Raw genomic sequence first — 19,202 nt, 5'->3', positions numbered from 1 at the left:
TCAGCACTCTACACCAGACTACAAGCAAATGAAACAATGAAAAATAGTATTCTAAACTCTTTTTTCCAAAAAGTTAACACTGAAAAATTCAAAGTTATGTCTGGAGTAATGAAAATGTTTTGGAACTAGATAGAGATGGTAGGTAGTTGCACAACTCTGTAAATGTACTAAATGCCACAGTTCATTTTAAATGTTCACTTTAAAATGGTTAATGTTATGTGAATTTCACCTTATAATAAAGTCTAAAGTTAAAAAAAATTCCAAGTTATGAGTCTTCATAATAATAATGGAATAATCCATGTAAATAAAGTGAAAACAGCAAAACAGATTGTTACGGCAGACAGAAAAGAACTCAAAAGCACTTGCATTCCTAGACCCTTGGTTAGAAAGATAAAAAAATCTAATGGGTCAATAAGGCATTTCTTCCAGAAATGCAACAAACTACCTAAGAAGCCAGAAAGGAAAATTTTAATACAACTGTTTTTCATTTGCCAAAAACAAATTGGGTATTACCATAGTCCATACCAACATGTCTCATTTATCTTAATAAGATTCTGTCTTGGTAGATGAGGCTCTCTCAGTGGCCTAAGGAGAAAGTTAAAAAAATGGAACCACTACTCTATGCCTAGCTGCTACCAGCTCTGGCTCTGGGGAGTGACAGCTGAGGACAAGCTGAGATGGCGAAATGATACAGGATCTTAAGTAGGGTCCTACTCAAGTTAAAAAAAAAATAGACTCCTTTTCTTTTTCTTAGATACAAAAATTCAACTTAGTACTTTAAATTTTATCACCAGAAAATAAATATTATTTAACATGTAATAAATACTAATTGGGACTTCCCTAGTGGCGCAGTGGTTAAGACTCCGTGCTCCCAATGTAGGGGGTCCGGGTTTGATCCCTGCTCAGGGAACCAGATCCCACATGCATGCCACAACTAAGGAGCCCACCTGCCGCAATTAAGACACAGTGCAACCAAATAAATAAATAAATATTTAAAAAAATACTAATTGTTACACATTATAGACATTCATGGAAGAAAGGAGGGAAGAAGAAAATAAAATAGACATCAAGAAAAGGAGGAAGATCTGGAGCAAGAAAGACTAAGTATAAAAGAGGGAAACGGAAAGAAGAGGTAGACGAACTGAGGGGCCCAGAAACAGACACTGAGAGGGAAAAGAAGCTAGGTGTTCTGAGAAGAATGTTAGCTAAGGTGACAGTTCTTATTCTTCAACAGGAGTATAAAATTTTAAGTTATCATCTTTTTATCACTGTCCCAAGAATGTTGTTTTAGTTAATTAACTACTATTCAAGCTCTTTGACCAGTCTTCATCACTAAACTTTCCAGAATTCCATAAGTAGATTTAATTTCTGAACAACAGAGGAACTGGTAGGGGCAATTTCATGCTAAGGGCCAAGTTAAACTAAGGCTCTTAGGGAAGAAATCTCCATCTTGGATATATAAGCTCCTGTCTGATTAAAAAAAAATTAGGCTAAGAGAAGAAGCAAAGTCATAGGCAGTATTTACTTTGCTGTCCTACGATGTAGCTCACTGTTTCCCAAGTAAGAATGATATTTAAAAGACCATGTTGAGGGCTTCCCTGATGGTGCAGTGGTTAAGAATCCACCTGCCAATGCAGGGGACATGGGTTCGAGCCCTGGTCCAGGAAGATCCCACGTGCCACGGAGCAACTAAGCCCGTGCGCCACAACTACTAGAGCCCATGAGCCACAATTACTGAGCCCGCATGCCCCAACTACTTTAGCCCGCATGCCTAGAGCCTGTGCTCTGCAACAAGAGAAGCCACTGCAGTAAGAAGCCCGCGCACTGCAACGAAGAGTAGCCCTTGCTCACCGCAACTAGAGAAAGCCTGCACGCAGCAACGAAGACCCAACGCAGCCAAAAATAAATAAATAAATTTATATATATATATATAAAAAAAAAGGCCATGTTGAAAAAACAAACAACCCACTAAAAAGTCGGCAGAGGATTCAAATAGACAGTTCTCTAAAGAAGATATACAAATGGCTAAGCAACATGATAATGTTACTAATCATTAGGAAAATGCAAATCAAAAGCACAATGACATACCATTTCACACCCACTAGGATGGCTCTTAGCAAAAAAAACCCCACAAAACAAAAACGAAACCAAAACAAACAAAAAAAAACTACACCCAGAAAATAACAAGTGTTAGCGAAGATGTGGAGAAATTTGAACTTCTGTGCACTTCTAATGGGAATGTACTAAGGTGCAGCTGCTATGGAAAAGAGTATGGTGGTTCCTTAAAAAATTACAAAAAGAGTTACCATATCCAGCAATTTCGCTTCTGGGTATATACCCAAAAGAATCGAAAGCAGGGTCTGAAACAGATGTCTATCCACCCATGCTCATTACAGCATTATTCACAACAGTCAAAAGGTAGAAGCAACCCATCTGTTCATGGATAGGTGAATGGATAAACAAAATGTGTTTCTGTATACAATGGAATATTATTCAACCTTAAAAAGGAAGGACATTTTGACACATGCTACAACCTGGCTGAACCTTGAAGACACTATGCTAAATGAAATAAGCCAGTCATAAAAGGACAGACCTGTATGATTCCACTTATATGAGGTATCTAGAGTAGTCAAATTCATAGAGACAGAAAGTGGTTGCCAGGGGCTGAGGGGAGGAAGGAATGAGAAGTTACTTATTTACCACTAAATCGGGTATTATTTATTGGATAGTTTCAGTTTTGGAAGATGAAAAAAGTTCTGGAGATGGATGGTGGTGATGGTTGCAGAACAATATGAATACACTTAATTCCATGAAACCGCACACTTAAAAGTTAAAATGATAAATTTTGGTTTGTATATTTTACTACAGTTTTTTAAAAATGGCTATGTTGAGTCTGTTAAGTTACAAATGGCGGTAAAGCATGTAACATAACATCATTAAATGTCTACTATTCCAAAACAAACTCTATATTATTAAAGTAGAAAACCATAACTCAATTTTTTAAAAACACAGGAGTATACAATGTACCATTTCATTTTTCCTAGGCTTACACATTCTGTATTACATTTCCCAGAAGGAAAACCATCACTTTTTAAAAAGAAACTAACTTCAGTTGACATAATATTTAATTTCACTTTGGGAAACATAATTATATCAATCTGAAGAGCTATGCCTATAAATCAACTTCAGTGTAGATGCAGACAGTATAAAAAAAATCTAGTATGCACAAATATCTAATAACTTCGTAACATTTTAAAACTAGCTTTTTTAATCTAAAAATTATATGAGCTCACTTTAAACAAAATGTATAGTTAAGGCAAAAACAGAAAGTAAAAGTAAATAATCCCAATACCCAGAGATTACCCACTATTAATAGTTTATTATGTATCCATCAAGAACTTTGTCCTATGCTTATAAAGTACACAAAAAAGACATTACATTACCCTGCCCCTCCCACCTTCTGCCCCCAACGTTTTCCTCTTTTTAAATAAAACAGGATTTCTTACTTGGGGCAGGCAGCCCACCACTGGATCGTTTGTATTTGCTCTCCTTTAAAATGGATGTGATTTTATATAAATGACGAAAACCTGTTTTGCATTCAGAGGCAAAAATAAATTCAATTTCATCTTCATGACTTTGGGGAAAAACATGAAAGATGTCATGGATCTGTAAAATGAATAGCTTAATTTACTATACACATTAATGAAAATACTACATAAACAATTCAATTAAGCCAGAGAAAGAAGAATTACTTGATAAACATACTCTGAAATATAAATAACTGTCAGGCTAGGGTGTATGGTATATGTACAATTAGAGATTTTGCCTAGGCCTTTCACGTTTCTCTTACTTTAGTCAAAGACTTCATCTATTGAGAAATAAATGTTTCCAAATGGAGAAAAAAGAAAAATATGACCAAAAGCTGTTTCTTACTCACCATCTCTGAAATTCTTTGAAACACGGCACGAAGTTTAATGATATAAATCTTATTACAGAAGTGATGAGGAAAAATGTCTTTTACTTTTCTTTTCCAGAGAGAAATATTCTAACAGTTCAAGGGAAAACAGATGTTCATCTGTTTTAGGTGAATCATATGAAGCCTATATTCAGCCAGGGAGTGAGCTGGCTTTATTTATTTTGTATCTTGTTTAAGTTTTTTCCACTAAACTGGAAAATGAAAAATTCAATCCTAAACTGTTATATTTTGGTATAGTTTGCCAACTTAAAAGAGTTAAAAGAGCAAGTCTTTTCTAGACAGGATTCTTGTGGTCCTCTCAGAGGCACTAATGAGGCTGTGTTTTCATTATCTGATGTGTCCAGAAACAAGGGCAATTCTGCAGCCAGGGAGATGTCATTTCAGTGGCATCTACCTTTTATGTACAAACCATTACCCATTCTGGAACCAACATTCCAATCTGAAAATGTTCAAACTAAGCAAATAACATTCAAGGTTACTTTGAACTCAAAAAATTCATTTGGATAGTTTCCTATTGAGCTTCATTTGCTTTAGCATTCTGAGGAAATATTCAAACCAAGTACAAGAAAACATGCATACATTTATCCAGATGTCTGTTGTTTCTTCATAGATAATCAGTGGCGTCACAGAGTCAGGTACTGACTCGATGAGTCTCTGTCTTTCCATGGCATCATCTTCTACTGGGATAAATAATTCAGGTGAGATCAACACTATCTGTAGGCGAGTTTGGGAGCGATCTAGTAGGATAGCCCACGCACTATTTAAATAAACAAAAGAAAAGCACAAAATAAAGCACACTCTTCAGAAAACGAATATTCCACTAATCTTTCCCCTAGCACCCATCAGTTATTTCTATAATCACAATGAAAGTATTGCTTTAGTATATGTTAAATTATCACTTACAAACGGCTAATTAAAAGTATTAGCTTATTCTACACTTATTTTTAAAAGTTAAGCTTGAGTAGAGTTTTTAAAAGTAGTTTTCTTTAAATTTCCAAAATCACAGATGGCCTTTGAAATTGTTTTCTCCCTTTAATGTCGATAAATGCCTCGTGAAACTCCTGTTGTCCACATTAGACACAGGAACTACATGTAATCATCTTCACATAAGGCTCTACAAATGTTTCTGCTTAATTATTCAATTAAAAAAATACATACTTATATGTGAGCCTAAAAGTCATACAATTTAACCAAAAATAACACTGTGAAACTGTGACTGGCTAAGAGACAGAATTAAAATGCAATGCACCTATGATTATAGGATTACAAGTCCACTTAGTTCAGGAAAAATTCTTTGTGCAGAACTATCTACACTTCAAATTTACATGTGAAGGCAGCTCCAACGGAAAGGAAAACCTAACAGCACAGACAGTTCTGGGTCCTAAATTATTTGTAAAGAAGTGGCAATTTAACATACGCACTATTTTCCCTCTGGAGTCCATCCAGCTCTGGCAATATATTCAACTCCTTCAAACAGAATCTCAAAAGGCTGAATTAGTTCCTTATCTATGACATCTATAAGCTATTAAAAAAGAAAAAAGGAATCTAGTTATAGAAAACTGAGATAAGTAACTAGCTTATTGGTCTACTTAAATCACTATCTTTAACAGCATACTTTTTCAGTCTTAGGTACACAGGATTAACAAAACCAGCAGTAAGTCATGGGTTACCTATACAGGTGCTCTTACACCTAAAAAGTTCTAACTACAAGAATCAGCATAGTCTAAACGTCTTTTCCCGTGAGTTTATACTAACAGAACTCTTGATAATAACTGGTTAAATCAGATTTTAATCACTTTATAGACTCTAGTATCTAAGAAAACTAATAGTCTGTAGTTCCTTTTATTTTAGCTTAAAATACTATTTTTGTAATATATTAGTGAAATGGTCCTGAGTAAGCAAACTTTTTTCCCTTAATAGTCTAACACAATTTTAAATATACTTTTAAAAAAATGGACAAAGGATCTGAATAGACAGTTCTCCAAAGAAGATATACAAATGGCCAATAAGCACATGAAAAGATGCTCAACATCATTAGCCATCAGAAAAATGTAAATCAAAACCACAGTAAGGGGGCTTCCTTGGTGGCACAGTGGTTAAGAGTCCCCCTGCCAGGGGACATGGGTTCGAGCCCTGGTCCGGGAAGATCCCACATGCCACAGAACAACAAAGCCCGTGAGCCACAACTACTGAGCCCACTGCCGCAACTATTGAAGCCTGTGCGCCTAGAGTCCGTGCTCTGCAACAAGAGAAGCCACTCCGGTGAGAAGCCCACGCACCGCAACGGGGAGTGGCCCCTGCTCGCTGCAACTAGAGAAAAGCCCACACGCAGCAAGGAAGAACCAACACAGCCAATAAATAAATTAATTAATTAAAAAAAAAAAAACCCACAGTAAGGTGCAACTTCAAATCCACTAGGATGGCTAGGATAAATAAAATGTGGTATATCCATACAATGGAATATTTTTGGGCGATAAAAAGCAGTGAAATGCTGTTACGTGGTGCCAACATGATTAGTGCTTGAAAACATGATGCTAAGTGAAAGAACTCAGACTAGATACTGTATGATTTCATTTATAAGAAATGTCCAGAATAGGCAAATCCATAGATACAAAGTAGATTAGTGGTTGCCCAGGGTTGTGGGGCATGGAAAGGTTTGGGGGTGATGATTAAGGGATGTGAGTTTCTTTCAGGGGTAATGAAAATGTTCTAAAATTGACTGTGGTGATGGCTGCACAATTCTGTGAATATACTAAAGGCCATTTTAAACTTTAAATGAGTGAATTGTATTGTATGTGAATTATATTTCAGGGACTTCCCTGGCGGTCCAGTGGTTAAGACTCTGCACTCACAGTGTAGGGGGCCCAGGTTCGATCCCTGGTCAGGGAACTAGATCCCACATGCCACAACTAAAAAAGATCCCGCACGCGGCAACGAAGACCCCACGTGCCACAACTAAAAAGAACCTGTGCAGCCAAATAAATAAATAAATATTTAAACTGTGTGTGTGTGTGTGTGTGTGTGTGTATATAATTATACTTCAATAAAGTTGTTAAAAAAGTCTAACAGAGAAGACTGTTTTTAAATTAATTTTGTGTGCATTTAGCTTATAAGCATCTGTCCAAATGGAAAGTAGCAGTATTAAAGAAATGAGGGATATTTAATCTACTGTAGACATCTATTCAACACAGAAGGTGACTCACCAGTCAGTAACCACTATTTAAGAAATACTGATCTGGAGAATTAACACAGGCAAAGAGGAAAAACACTGGAAAGGAGTGGTAAATATGCATATCCCTATATTCCTATCTTGGGAACCAGCAGAAAGTTTTCAAAGTAGAAAATTAGGTCAACCTGAAATCATGATCTGTAGATGTCTCAGCAAGTTCAACAAGTCCAAAAAATAAAAAAGCATATCTAAAATCTCTACTGACAGACTAGTCAAATGATACAAAAAGTTAACATTTTATACTTACCCTTCCTTCAGCATCAATCAGTATTTCCGACATCTTAAAAGTGACTTTTGGATTTGCTGTGCCTTTAGAAAGAGACATAAATGAATAGTAATGCATATCCAAAATTATTCAAACGAATTTTGCCAGATCAATCCTTTTTATACTTTAGTCAAATGAGGAATGTTGCATATAGTCAGGACTTTATTGCATAAGAATCTCAAAACTCCTTTTCAATTCATAATTTTTAATATGGCTATAAAAAAAGCTGAAAAACATCAAGAGTTAGTTCGTAATGAAGGGGAATTCGTATCATTTCACAATTGAAATGCTGTAAATAGCAATATGGGAAAAAATTACTAATTTATTAAGAACATAATCCCTTAAAAATCTTTATTTCCTAGCAAAAGTACTTCTTTATTCATTTCTTGAAATAATCAGTTTTGTGCACTTCCTCACCTTTGAAATAATTAAAAAGGATCAACCTGTAATTAAAAAACCTACTTCAGAGACACTTAAACAATCCATCCTTACTAAATCTGTAAAATATCCATGTTGACCATACCTTTGGATGAATGCAGAAAGAATCTTGTTTGAAAAGCAGGAATGAGTGAATATAAATGCCAATGGAATACAGTACCTGTTTTAGGATAACGGAATGAATCTGCCCTCCTTGTTTCCAACATAGGGGATGTAACATGAATAATTTCCACTTCAGATTCATCATTTTCTTCATACAGAATTCTAAGAATTTTACTGCCACTGGGAGCTTAAAAGGAAATTAAATATTGAAAATTTAGGAGAATTATGCCAGAAAGTAATCATAATCGACCATTCCCTCTAGTATTATATCTCCCATAGCGAAAAACAGTTTACACATAAAACATGCTGCCTTTTATGTATAGAGTATATGTACAATGTATTAAGCTAGAATGTAAAACAAATTTCTAACCAGATCACAGTCAAAAAGTTTGAAAGCTACTGCTTTAGAGAGCTGTTTCTCAGCTAGTAAAATCCTTGTGAATACACCAAGAAAAAGGAGGAATTTGTGCTCTTTTTTTCTGATCCATTCATACACTAATTTGGCCATCTGTTCATGCAGACTCTAGTCAATCCTACGTTTTTTATAGCAACTCCCATTAAGGGGTGGTATTTTTTATTTTGCCACCAATGTTGCCACCAACCAGCTTCTAGATGAAAAACTGGGAAGGAGAGTTGAAGGACTTGGGGTACTGAACCACAATACACCTGTTTTTTATGAGAACTCATTATGGTGAGATATAGCCTGAATATTCTAAATAACTACTGGTAGGATCCAATCTTCATCACTTCAGAATCTATTTTAAGAATCTGTGCAGTTAACTAATTGGTAGTTGAATCTCATAATACTTTAATTGACCTGTAATATATTATTTTGAAGCCTCTTACTTGTTTCAGCTTCTGGACACCACCAATAACCAGAATATCTATCAAATTCTTCTTGAAGAACAAAGGTAGCAACTCCAGCTGATCTTGGATCCTCTTCCATGTTGGCTAGCTCTAGACAAACATAAAAGCAAAATTATCACAGAAGTTCTCTATCTTTTCATAGGTACAAAGCAGAATGATTCCATTTATTCTGAAAGGCAGCTATAGTATAGTGGTGAACTGTGGAGCTAAATGGACTGAATTCAAAACTGAGTTCCATCATTTACTAAATGACTGACCCTGGACAAAGCATCTGATCACGTTCCACTGCAGTACCCATTTATAAATGGGAATAAGAACCTACCTTATATGGTTGTTATGAGGATTAAATGAGTTATTTTACATAAAGTACTTAGAAAAAAGCCTGAGCCATAGTATGTGTTCCATAAATGTTAGTTATTATTTTCCCATTTAGCTAGGACCATGGGAAAAAGAATACATGTAAAGGGTCATGGTGACTTTTTACTCTCCTACACAGAGAAGCACATCTTTAGACCGAGAATGGGGTCTAACAGATCATGTAATTCACCATTTCTCCTCCCTCCCCTTCCTCTTATTTAACCAAAGCAGATGAGCTTTTATCTGTTTTACACCTAGGTTTCCAGCAAATAGTCTGAAGGGAACTCTTGCTTTAAAAACAAAATCTAGGGATTTCCCTGGTGGTCCAGTGGGTAGGGCTCCACACTCCTAATGCAGGGAGCCTGGGTTTAAGCCCTGGTCAGGTAACTAGATCCCACATGCATGCACGCCGCAACTAAGCCTGCACGCCACAACTAAGACCTGGCGCAGCCGAAATCAATCAGTCAATCTAAAAAACTACAAAGCCATAATTATGTAAGATTTCATGACATGGGAAAATGTTTACAATATACTTGAATTTAAAAAAGCATATTACTAAATGACATGTATACTGATTCCATTTATAAAAGTGTAATACAAATACATATTTTTTAAAGTGTCAGGATATAAATCAAAATGTGGTCCTCTCCAAATAGTGAGACTATGAACAACCTTTTTAAAAAGAATTGCTTTATAATTTACAAAATCTTAAGTGTACTGTTTACTCTGAAAAATGCATATACTTGCATAACCACACGCTATCAAGACACAGAATATTTCCAACACCCCAGAATGTTTTCTCATGCCCCTTCCCAGTCAATGTCCATTCCTGCCTCAGAAGCAACCACTGATCTGATTTCTATCACCATAGGTTAGTTTTGAATATTCCAGAATTTCATGTAAGTGAAATCATACAGTATACACTCAGCAACAAACACAGTATGTTTGTTGCTGAGTGGTATTTCATTGTATACCACAGTTCTTTTATCCATTCATCTGTGAATGGACATCTGAGCAGCTTCTAGTTGCTATTATGAATAAAGATGCTATGATTATTCTTGTGTAAGAATCTATGTGGACATGTGTTTTCCTTTCTCATGAATAAAGACCTAGGACTGGAATGGCTGGGTACTGTAAAAAATTTATCTTTAAATTTATAAGAAACTGCCACACAGTTTTCCAAAGTATCTGTATTATTCTATACTCTTACTAGCAATGTATGAAAATTCCTCTCCAACATTTGGTGTTCTAACGGGTGTGTAGTAATATCTCGCAGTGATTTTAATTTTATAGGCAGGTTTCACTGTATTATGTTCTCTTATCTGTATTTTCTGTATGTTGTCTGAAACAAATGTGCAATATGAACCAATGACCCCTTATCCAAAAATTTTGAGTCCAGAAGTGTTTCAAACTCAGAATTAGGGGGATTTTTTCATATTCATACATCTACGCATAATTATGTCACTCTCCAGCAGGGTAATCAAATACCCTGTAATCAAATATACTAATATTCCTGCAGCAAATTTAGGAATAGGCACACTAAGTAGGATTAAGATTATAAATATCCTCAGGTCAGTTCAGGTCAGGTTTTGCCACCAAATGAGTTTTAGCACCAACCTAATGAAAACTAACCTCAGTTTTCAGAGTTCCTGAATTTTGGAATTAATGATATAGCCAAAACCAGCACTCAGTTTCCTTGGATCTTTCAACTACTCCAAAGTTATACCTTCCATACTGCTTTGTATTTTGTTCTCCTTTAGATGTGAGACTATGTATCGCTCATTTATATCTCCCTATCACTTACTACAGACCTCAATTACTAAGATTAATTAGATGAATAAATGGTATCATCTTGTTCTCCCAATGAGATATGTCCTTTGAGAGTAGAGGTTGGTATTAAGTTACCTTTAAATTCCTCTATTATAGGAGGCAGAGAATAAACAAATGCACATGCCAACCGACTACACCCACCCCAAAGGGGACTTTCACGTGGAAACCTACTGTGAATAAGAGGGGTAAGAGTGATGTTGCTTACCCTCTACCTACCTTTCTATCTAGGGCTTCCCTGGTGGCGCAGTGGTTAAGAATCCGCCTGCCAATGCAGGGGACACGGGTTCGATCCCTGGTCCAGGAAGATCCCACATGCTGCGGAGCAACTAAGCCCGTGCGCCACTACTACTGAGCCTGCGCTCTAGAGCCCATGAGCCAAGACTACTGAAACCTGCACGCCTAGAGCCCGTGCTCTGCAAGTTACCGCAGCGAAGAGTAGACCCTGCTCGCTAAAACTAGAGAAAGGCCGCGCGCAGGAACAAAGATCCAATGCAGCCCTCCAAAAATTAATTAGAAATTTTAAAAAAATGGTCTATTTCACATGTTCAAAAAAAAAAAGCAGTACACTATTTCCCATCTTTCATTTGTATAAAAGCTTTGGAGAAAAACATACACATCTTTTCTGTGCTTTCAGTACTGCTTAGCATTATTATAGTCACTTGAATAAAAATTAAATATTTCCACAATACAGAAAGTTTTATTTTTCCTATTAGGACAAAATAACTAAGCAGGCTCTGCAAAAAGGGGAGACAAATCTTTAAGCAGTTCTTAATAGTGTGTACTAGATTTTTCTGTTTGTTTCCCTAAAAACAAGATTAATTTTTAAAATTAAATTTTATTTTAATCAGAACAGTTTTGGGACTTCCCTGGTGGTCCAGTGGTAAAGAATCTGCCTTTCAGTGCAGGAGACGCAGGTTCGATCTGTGGTCGGGGAACTAAGATCCCACATGCCACAGGGCAACTGAGCCCGTGAGCCGCAAACTACAGACCCCACGCGCTTTGGAGCCTGCTCACCACAACTAGAGAGGGAACCCGCACGCCACAACTAGAGAGAAGCCTGTGCACCGCAACGAAGAGCCCGAGCACCGCAACGAAAGATCCCCATGCTGCAACGAAGATCCCGTGTGCCACAACTAAGACTCTACACAACCAAAAATACAAATTAAAAAAAAAAAAAAAAGAACAGTTTTGGGGAAAATTCTGCTGGTCTTATTAGGCTAAAAGAACAACCAGATCAGAGGTGCTACTGTTGTGCTGTCTGAAAATGACCCTTAAAACAAGGGAGCATTATATAGGTGGTACATACCAGTTATCCACTGTACTTTTGTCTTTTTTCATTTTAAAGATTTAAGTTTAAAATATAAAGATCACCCAGCAAGTTTCAATTGGAAAATGTAAGCAAAAGCAAATTAAATTTTAAAAATACTTTTCAGGAAAGTAGATTTGAAGAACTTGAATTACCGTTGTGCACATACGTAAGCCTCCTTTCTTCTCTCGTTACAATGTTGGATATCCATATATCATTGCTATGTATAAAAGCAATCCAGTCTGGATCCGCTGGGCATAATTTTGGATCCATCCGAATGTTGGGACAACTAGTCTCCACTAGATTGGGCCGTAAGGGTTGTTGCTAGAAAAGTAAACAACATTTAAAGGCAAGTATCAGGCTGATACATATTTGTTTACCAGCGCCCTTCCTATAAAACGAATAATAATCCCAAGTACAATATCAACTATAATAACTGCTCTCCAGAAAAATGTACTTTCATATGCCTTAACTTATAAGAGAGGACTCATTTTTTTCTATGAATTAATAAGCATAACAGGAGCAGAAATAAAGACAAAATAAGAGCACTTCATAAATTCTGTTGTCCAAATCTGTTTAAACAGAGTAATTATCGTTTGTTACATGCTTTTATTAAACACTTATTTGACTATTTCACTTATTAAATATTTCTAATTAATTTTACCAGTATAAAATAATTTGCTCATAAAAATGTAATGAAAGCTAGAATCATTACAATTCTATCAGAAGAATAGTTCTGATATCACATTAAAATTGCCTAGAATAAAATCAAACATTTAAAACCATTTACTGAGATGAATCAAGCTTTTAGGGGAACCACAGAGGGATTGCCCTGTGATATCATTATCTTCGAAAATCCACCTCAGCACTTACTCAAAAAATGGCACTGATGCCCTTTACTAATTCTTCCTACACAGCAAGTGTTTTTAGCATTTTAAAAATTGTATACTAATGTCACTGAAAAAATTATTAATTCTTAAAATTGGAAATTAATACCGATATTTCTTGTTTTCTTTACTACTAAATTAGTAGTACACAATTAGTGAAAAGAATTTTTTAGTTTGTTTAATTACCTTTCTGATTTGGACACAAATAACCTCAGGACCCAAAAACAGATTTATCAAGTAGTAACATCAACTTACAGTAAATCCTTGTGGCCCTCCATCTTTTACGTGATAAATTCCACTACCAGCTTGAAATAGAAATGTTCCACTTCCTTGGTGATAATCATAAGAAGCAATTCCAACTGTTCCGATTCGTTTTCTTTCTCTCAATAGTTCTTCTTCTCGAGAATACATTCCATAGTCCAGTGTTGCCTAATACAGAAAGAAAGTCTCACATTCCAGTCTTCTGAAAGGTGGCTTTTTGCTTTTAGCACTGAAATTCTAGCATCTCCAATATTACTGGGTTTACATTTTGAGTGATCCCAAAATTTGCCAGCAACTTTAAACAGATTAATTTCAGGAAGTCTGCTGAAAAATTTCTTGGTAAAGGGTCCCTAGACGATTACTGTATACATTAGAGAGCAAGAATTAAGTCTCATCACCTTGGCTTGGCATTCAAGATCTTCTACAACTTAAATGTAATATAGCAGTTCTGCATGCACTTAAGAGCAGACTCTGAAGTCAAGCAGTTTGAATCTAGGCTTTGACTCTCATTAGAAGTCTGACTTTGGGCAAGTAGTTTAATTTCTTCAAAAGTAATTTTCTTCACTTTCGAAGTAGTAATAAATCATCTACTTCAGCTTTGTGAAATTTAACTTAGATAAAAATATGTAAAATGTTTAGCACAATGATTGGCACAGAGTAAAGTTCTCAAATATCAGCTGTCATTAGTACCTTTCCACTAATCCACTAATTCTGCTTTAATAAAACCTTAGGTCAGGCTTGTCACACCACTGAGGTAAAACCCAATATGCGGTGTTCTGCTCCTGGCCTTTGTTCCATCACCCCCCGCCCCGACCCGAGGCCATTTTTCTTTCTATCCATCCAAGTTTTACTGATATCCCAAAACCTTAGCCCTAATTCAACATTGGCCAGGAAAGTTTCCTGATGCACTATGGTGTAGTGATCTCTTCTTCGAAATTTATATGAGTTACTATCTCTTTTACTCATTTGGCTATGGTTTTGTTTTTCACTTTTTTTCAGTATTTCTGACTAGAAATAGATTAAAAAAAAAACAACTTGAGAGCAGAATCTGATTTTTGCTTTCCTACCTAAAGCATCTATTAAAATCTCCCTCAAAGAATATTTGTAATCAATGATTGATGATGATGAAGGACCTTCCCAAACTAAAAATATTATTTGACACATATATAAAATTTAAATATATATATATATAAAAATCTAATAAGTGCTAGTTTTAAAAATTTACATCCACATCTTCCCTCACTAAGAGTTCTTTATGATAAATAAGGGGATAAATAAAGGAATGGTAAATAAGGGTAACAGACATGGTTTCTGCTACCAAGGACTAACACTATTTTATGTTATGTTATGTTATTTTATTTTATTTGGCCGTGCCATGGCTTCCGGGATCTTAGTTCCCTGACCAGGGATCAAACACCGGCCCCCCACAGTGGAAGCGCAGAGTCCCAACCACCAGACTGCCAGGCAACTCCCAAAGGACTAATACTTTGAAAGTAGCCAAGTTCAGGGACTTCCCTGGTGGTCCAGGGGTTAAGAATCCACCTTCCAATGCAGGGGACGCAGGTTAGATCCCTGGTCAGGGAGCTAAGATCCACACATGCCGTGGGGCAACTAAGCCCGCATCCGTACGTCGCAACAAAGACCCAGTGCAGCCAAAGTAAAAAATAAATAAATAAATATTTAAAAAATAAAAAAAATAAAAGTAGCCAAGTTTATATATCCGGAAAAAACCATAATTCAAAAAGATACATGCACCCCAGTGCTCACTGCAGCACTATTTACAATAGCCAGGACATGGAAGCAACTTAAATGTCCATCAACAGAGGAATGGATAAAGAAGATGTGGTACATATATACAATGGAATATTACTCAGCCATAAAAAAGAACAAAATAATGCCATTTGCAGCAACATGGATGGACCTAGAGATTGTTATACTGAGTTAAGTAAGTCAAAGGCAAATATCATATGGTATCGCTTATATGTGGAATCTAAGAAAAAAGGGGGTACCAATGAACTTATCTACAAAACAGAAACAGAGTTACAGACATAGAAAACAAACTTATGGTGACCAGGGGGTAAGGAGGGTGGGGAGGGATAAACTGGGAGATTGGGATTGAAATATACACACTACTATATATAAAACAGTTAACTAATAAGGACCTACTGTATAGCACAGGAAACTCTACTCAGTAGTTTGCAATCAATGATTGCATTTAGGGCCCACCCTAAATCCAGAATTATTTCATCTTTAGATACTTAATTACATCTGCAAAGACCCTATTTCTAAACAAGATCACATTCACAGACACTTTTAGGACTTGGACATATCCTTTTGGTGGTCCCTATTCAAACAACAGGACATTATCAAGAAAGTAAACAACAAAAACTGCTAACAACCTGGTTAACAAAGTGGGCAAAAGACTTGATTAAACATTTCTCCAAAGAAGATATACAAATGGCCAATAAGTACATGAAAAGATGTTCAATATCACTAATCATTAGGGAAAAGCAAATCGAACCACAATGAGACACTACCTCATACTCATTAGGATGGCTCCTATTAAATAGCCAGAAAATAGTAAGTGCTGGCAAGGATGTGGAGAAACTGGAACTCCTGTGCACTGCTAGTGTGAATGTAAAATGGTGCATGGAAAACAGTATGGCAGTTCCTCAAAAATATAAAAATGGAACTATCATATGATCCAGCAATTCCACCTCTGAGTATATACCTAAAAGAATCGAAAGCAGGGACATGAAAAGATATTTGTATACCCATCTTCATAGGAGCATTATTTATAATAGCCAAAAGGTAGAAGCAATTCAAGTGTCTATTAATGGATGAATACACAAACAAGATGAGGTATATACATACAATAGAATAATATTTAGCATTCTGACATTCTGACATATGCTACAACACGGATAAACCTTAAGGACATTATGCTAAGTGAAATAAGCCAAAAGGACAAATACTGTATGATTCTACTTCTATGAGGCACCTGGAGTAGTCATACTCATAGGAACAGAAAGTAGAATGGTGGTTGCCAGGGGCTTGGCAGAGAGGCAATGGGAAGTTATTGTTTAATGAGTACAGTATTCCAGTTTTGCAAGACAAAAAGAGCTCTGTGGATGGATGGTGGTGATGCTTGCGACAATGTGAATGTACTTAATGCCACTGATGTACTAATGTACACTCAAAAATGGTTAAGATGATACATTTTATATTATGTGTATTATGTCCACAATTTTTTAAAATGAAGGTATAAGAACTTCAGAGTAAGGTAAATGAAGAATAGAAAAAAGGGGAAGTAACAAAAATGTCTTATCTCGATAAAGGAGAGATCAAAATGTGTTTAAATGTATAGATTTAAATTAATGATTATAGTACTAAATACTTGCCAAAGGTAATTATGACTGATTTTCTACTAATAAATTAATGATTACTGCAATTAAAGAAAAAGATAAAAAGACAACCCACAGAATGGGAGAAAAGAAAGTCCAGTATCTAGAATACATAAAGAACTCTTACAATTCAACATTAAAAAGACCCAATTTGAAATGGCAAAGGACTTGCACAGACCTTTTTTAGGCCTCGTCATGCAGCTTGCCGGACCTTAGTTCCCCGAGCAGGGATCGAACCCGGGCCCCCTGCAGTGGAAGTGCATTGTCCTAACCACCGGATAACCAGGGAATTCCCCAGACATTTCTTTTCTTTTTTAAAAAATTAATTAATTAATTATATTTATTTTTGGCTGCTTTGGGTCTTTGTTGCTGCATGTGGGCTTCCTTCTAGTTGCAGCAAGCTGGGGCTACCCTTCGTTGCAGTGCTTGGGCTTCTCATTGTTGTGGCTTCTCTTGTTGTGGAGCATGGGCTCTAAGTGTGCGGGCTTCAGTAGTTGTGGCACGTGGGCTCAGTAGTTGTGGCTTGCGGGTTCTACAGTGCAGGCTCAGTAGTTGTGGCGCACGGGCTTAGCTGCTCCACGGCATGTGGGATCTTCCCGGACCAGGGCTTGAACCCGTGTCCCCTGCACTGGCAGGCGGATTCTTAACCACTACGCCACCAGGGAAGCCCTCCCCAGACATTTCTTTAAAGAAGGTATACAAATGGCCCATAAACACATGAAAAAATGGTCAGCATTACTGGTCATTAGGGAAATGCAAATTAAATAACAATGAGATATCACTTCACATCCGTTAGGATGGCTATAATCAAAATGACGGACAACAACAAGTGTTGGTGAGAATGTAGGAAATTAGAACCCTTATACATAGCTGGTGGGAATGTAAAATGATGCAGCTGCTATGGAAAGCAATTTAGTAGTTCCTTAAAAATGTAAACACAGAGTTACCACATAACCCAGTAATTCCACTCCTAGATATATACCCAAGAGAACTGAAAACAAATCTATACAAAATCTTGCATTTGAATGTTAAAAGCAGCATTATTCATATAAGCTCCAAAGCTGAAACAACCCAACTTTATCCATAAACTGATGGATAAATAAGATGTAGTCTAGCCATACAATGGAATATTATTCAGTCATAAAAATAAATGAAGCATTATTACCTGCTATAGTGTGAATGAATCCAGAAAATACTGTGCTAAGAGAAAGAAACCAGTCATTAAGGCCCACATATTATACAATTCCATTTGTATGAAATGTTCAGAATAGGCAAATCTATAGAGACTCAAAGTAGATTAGTGGTTGCCTTGGCCTGGGGGTACAGAGGGTGAAAGGATGGGGAATGACTGCTAATGGGTTTCTTTTGCAGATGACAGAAAGTTCTAAAATTAGATGGTGATGATGGTGACACAACCCTTTGAATACACTTAAAAACTATTGAATTGTATACTTTGAGTGAATTGTATGGTATTTGAATTATATCTCAACAAAGCCAGTAAAAAAATTTTTTTAATGGAAAAGCTTATTCTATGCTAACAGTAATCAAAAGGAAGCTAGAGGGACTATATTAACATCAAAGTAAACTTCAGAGTAAAGAATATTACTTGAAATAAAGAAGGTCATTTCAAACTAAGAAAGCAGTAGATTTACGAATAGGATATAACAATCCTATCCACTTATACCCCTAATAACATAGCTTCAAAATATATACTAAAGGAAAAACTAATAGAACTGCAATGAGAAACAGTCAAATCTACAATTATGGTTGGAGATTTCAACATTCTCTCTCAATAACTGATAGAACAAATAGAAAATCAGTAAAGACATAGAAGACTTTAACAATACAATAAACCAATTTGATCTAATGGTCATTTATAGACGCAACAAAAACAGAACATATATGCTTTTCAAGTGAACACAGAATACATACAAGGATGGACTACATTCAGGGCCATAAAACAAGACTTTAAAAAATTGAAAAGATTTAAGTCATACAAAGTATGTTCTTGGATCACAGTGGAATTAAATTAGAAATCAAATTTCTGAAAAATATGCTAATATTTGGAAACTATATAGTACACTTCTAAATAACTTATGGGTTAAAGGGAAATAGGAAGTATTTTGAACTAAATGAAAATGGAAACACAACATATCAAAACGTATGTGCTACAGCTAATGTGGTACTTAAAGGGAAATTTATAACATTAAGTGCCTATATAAGAAAAGAAGAAAGGTCTCAGACTAGTGACCTCAGCTACCACCTTATGAAACTAGAAAA

General features: G+C 36.0%; 1 protein-coding gene and 1 non-coding gene across 5 annotated transcripts in view; one reads left to right on the top strand and one right to left on the bottom strand.

Moving 5' to 3' along the window:
- DPP8 (dipeptidyl peptidase 8) overlaps positions 1-19,202 on the bottom strand; it is a 58,096-nt gene that overhangs the window by 22,681 nt on the left and 16,213 nt on the right. For all 4 annotated transcript variants that reach the window (XM_060005757.1, XM_060005759.1, XM_060005760.1 and 1 more), the window contains 8 exons: positions 13,513-13,686; positions 12,526-12,694; positions 8,857-8,967; positions 8,069-8,197; positions 7,453-7,514; positions 5,398-5,498; positions 4,556-4,733; positions 3,507-3,666 (listed from right to left, as the gene is read on the bottom strand). In XM_060005757.1, coding sequence (XP_059861740.1) covers positions 3,507-3,666; positions 4,556-4,733; positions 5,398-5,498; positions 7,453-7,514; positions 8,069-8,197; positions 8,857-8,967; positions 12,526-12,694; positions 13,513-13,686 — 1,084 coding nt within the window. The remainder of the gene's footprint in view (positions 1-3,506; positions 3,667-4,555; positions 4,734-5,397; positions 5,499-7,452; positions 7,515-8,068; positions 8,198-8,856; positions 8,968-12,525; positions 12,695-13,512; positions 13,687-19,202) is intronic.
- TRNAV-CAC (transfer RNA valine (anticodon CAC)) lies at positions 6,793-6,865 on the top strand. The gene has a single exon. It is a non-coding gene; the product is annotated as a tRNA-Val (tRNA).

This window comes from Delphinus delphis, chromosome 2 (genome assembly GCF_949987515.2).
Source record: "Delphinus delphis chromosome 2, mDelDel1.2, whole genome shotgun sequence".
Classification (NCBI taxonomy): Eukaryota; Metazoa; Chordata; class Mammalia; order Artiodactyla; family Delphinidae; genus Delphinus; species Delphinus delphis.
Note: the sequence above shows the minus strand (reverse complement) of the source record. Positions and strands in the feature narration are given on the sequence as shown.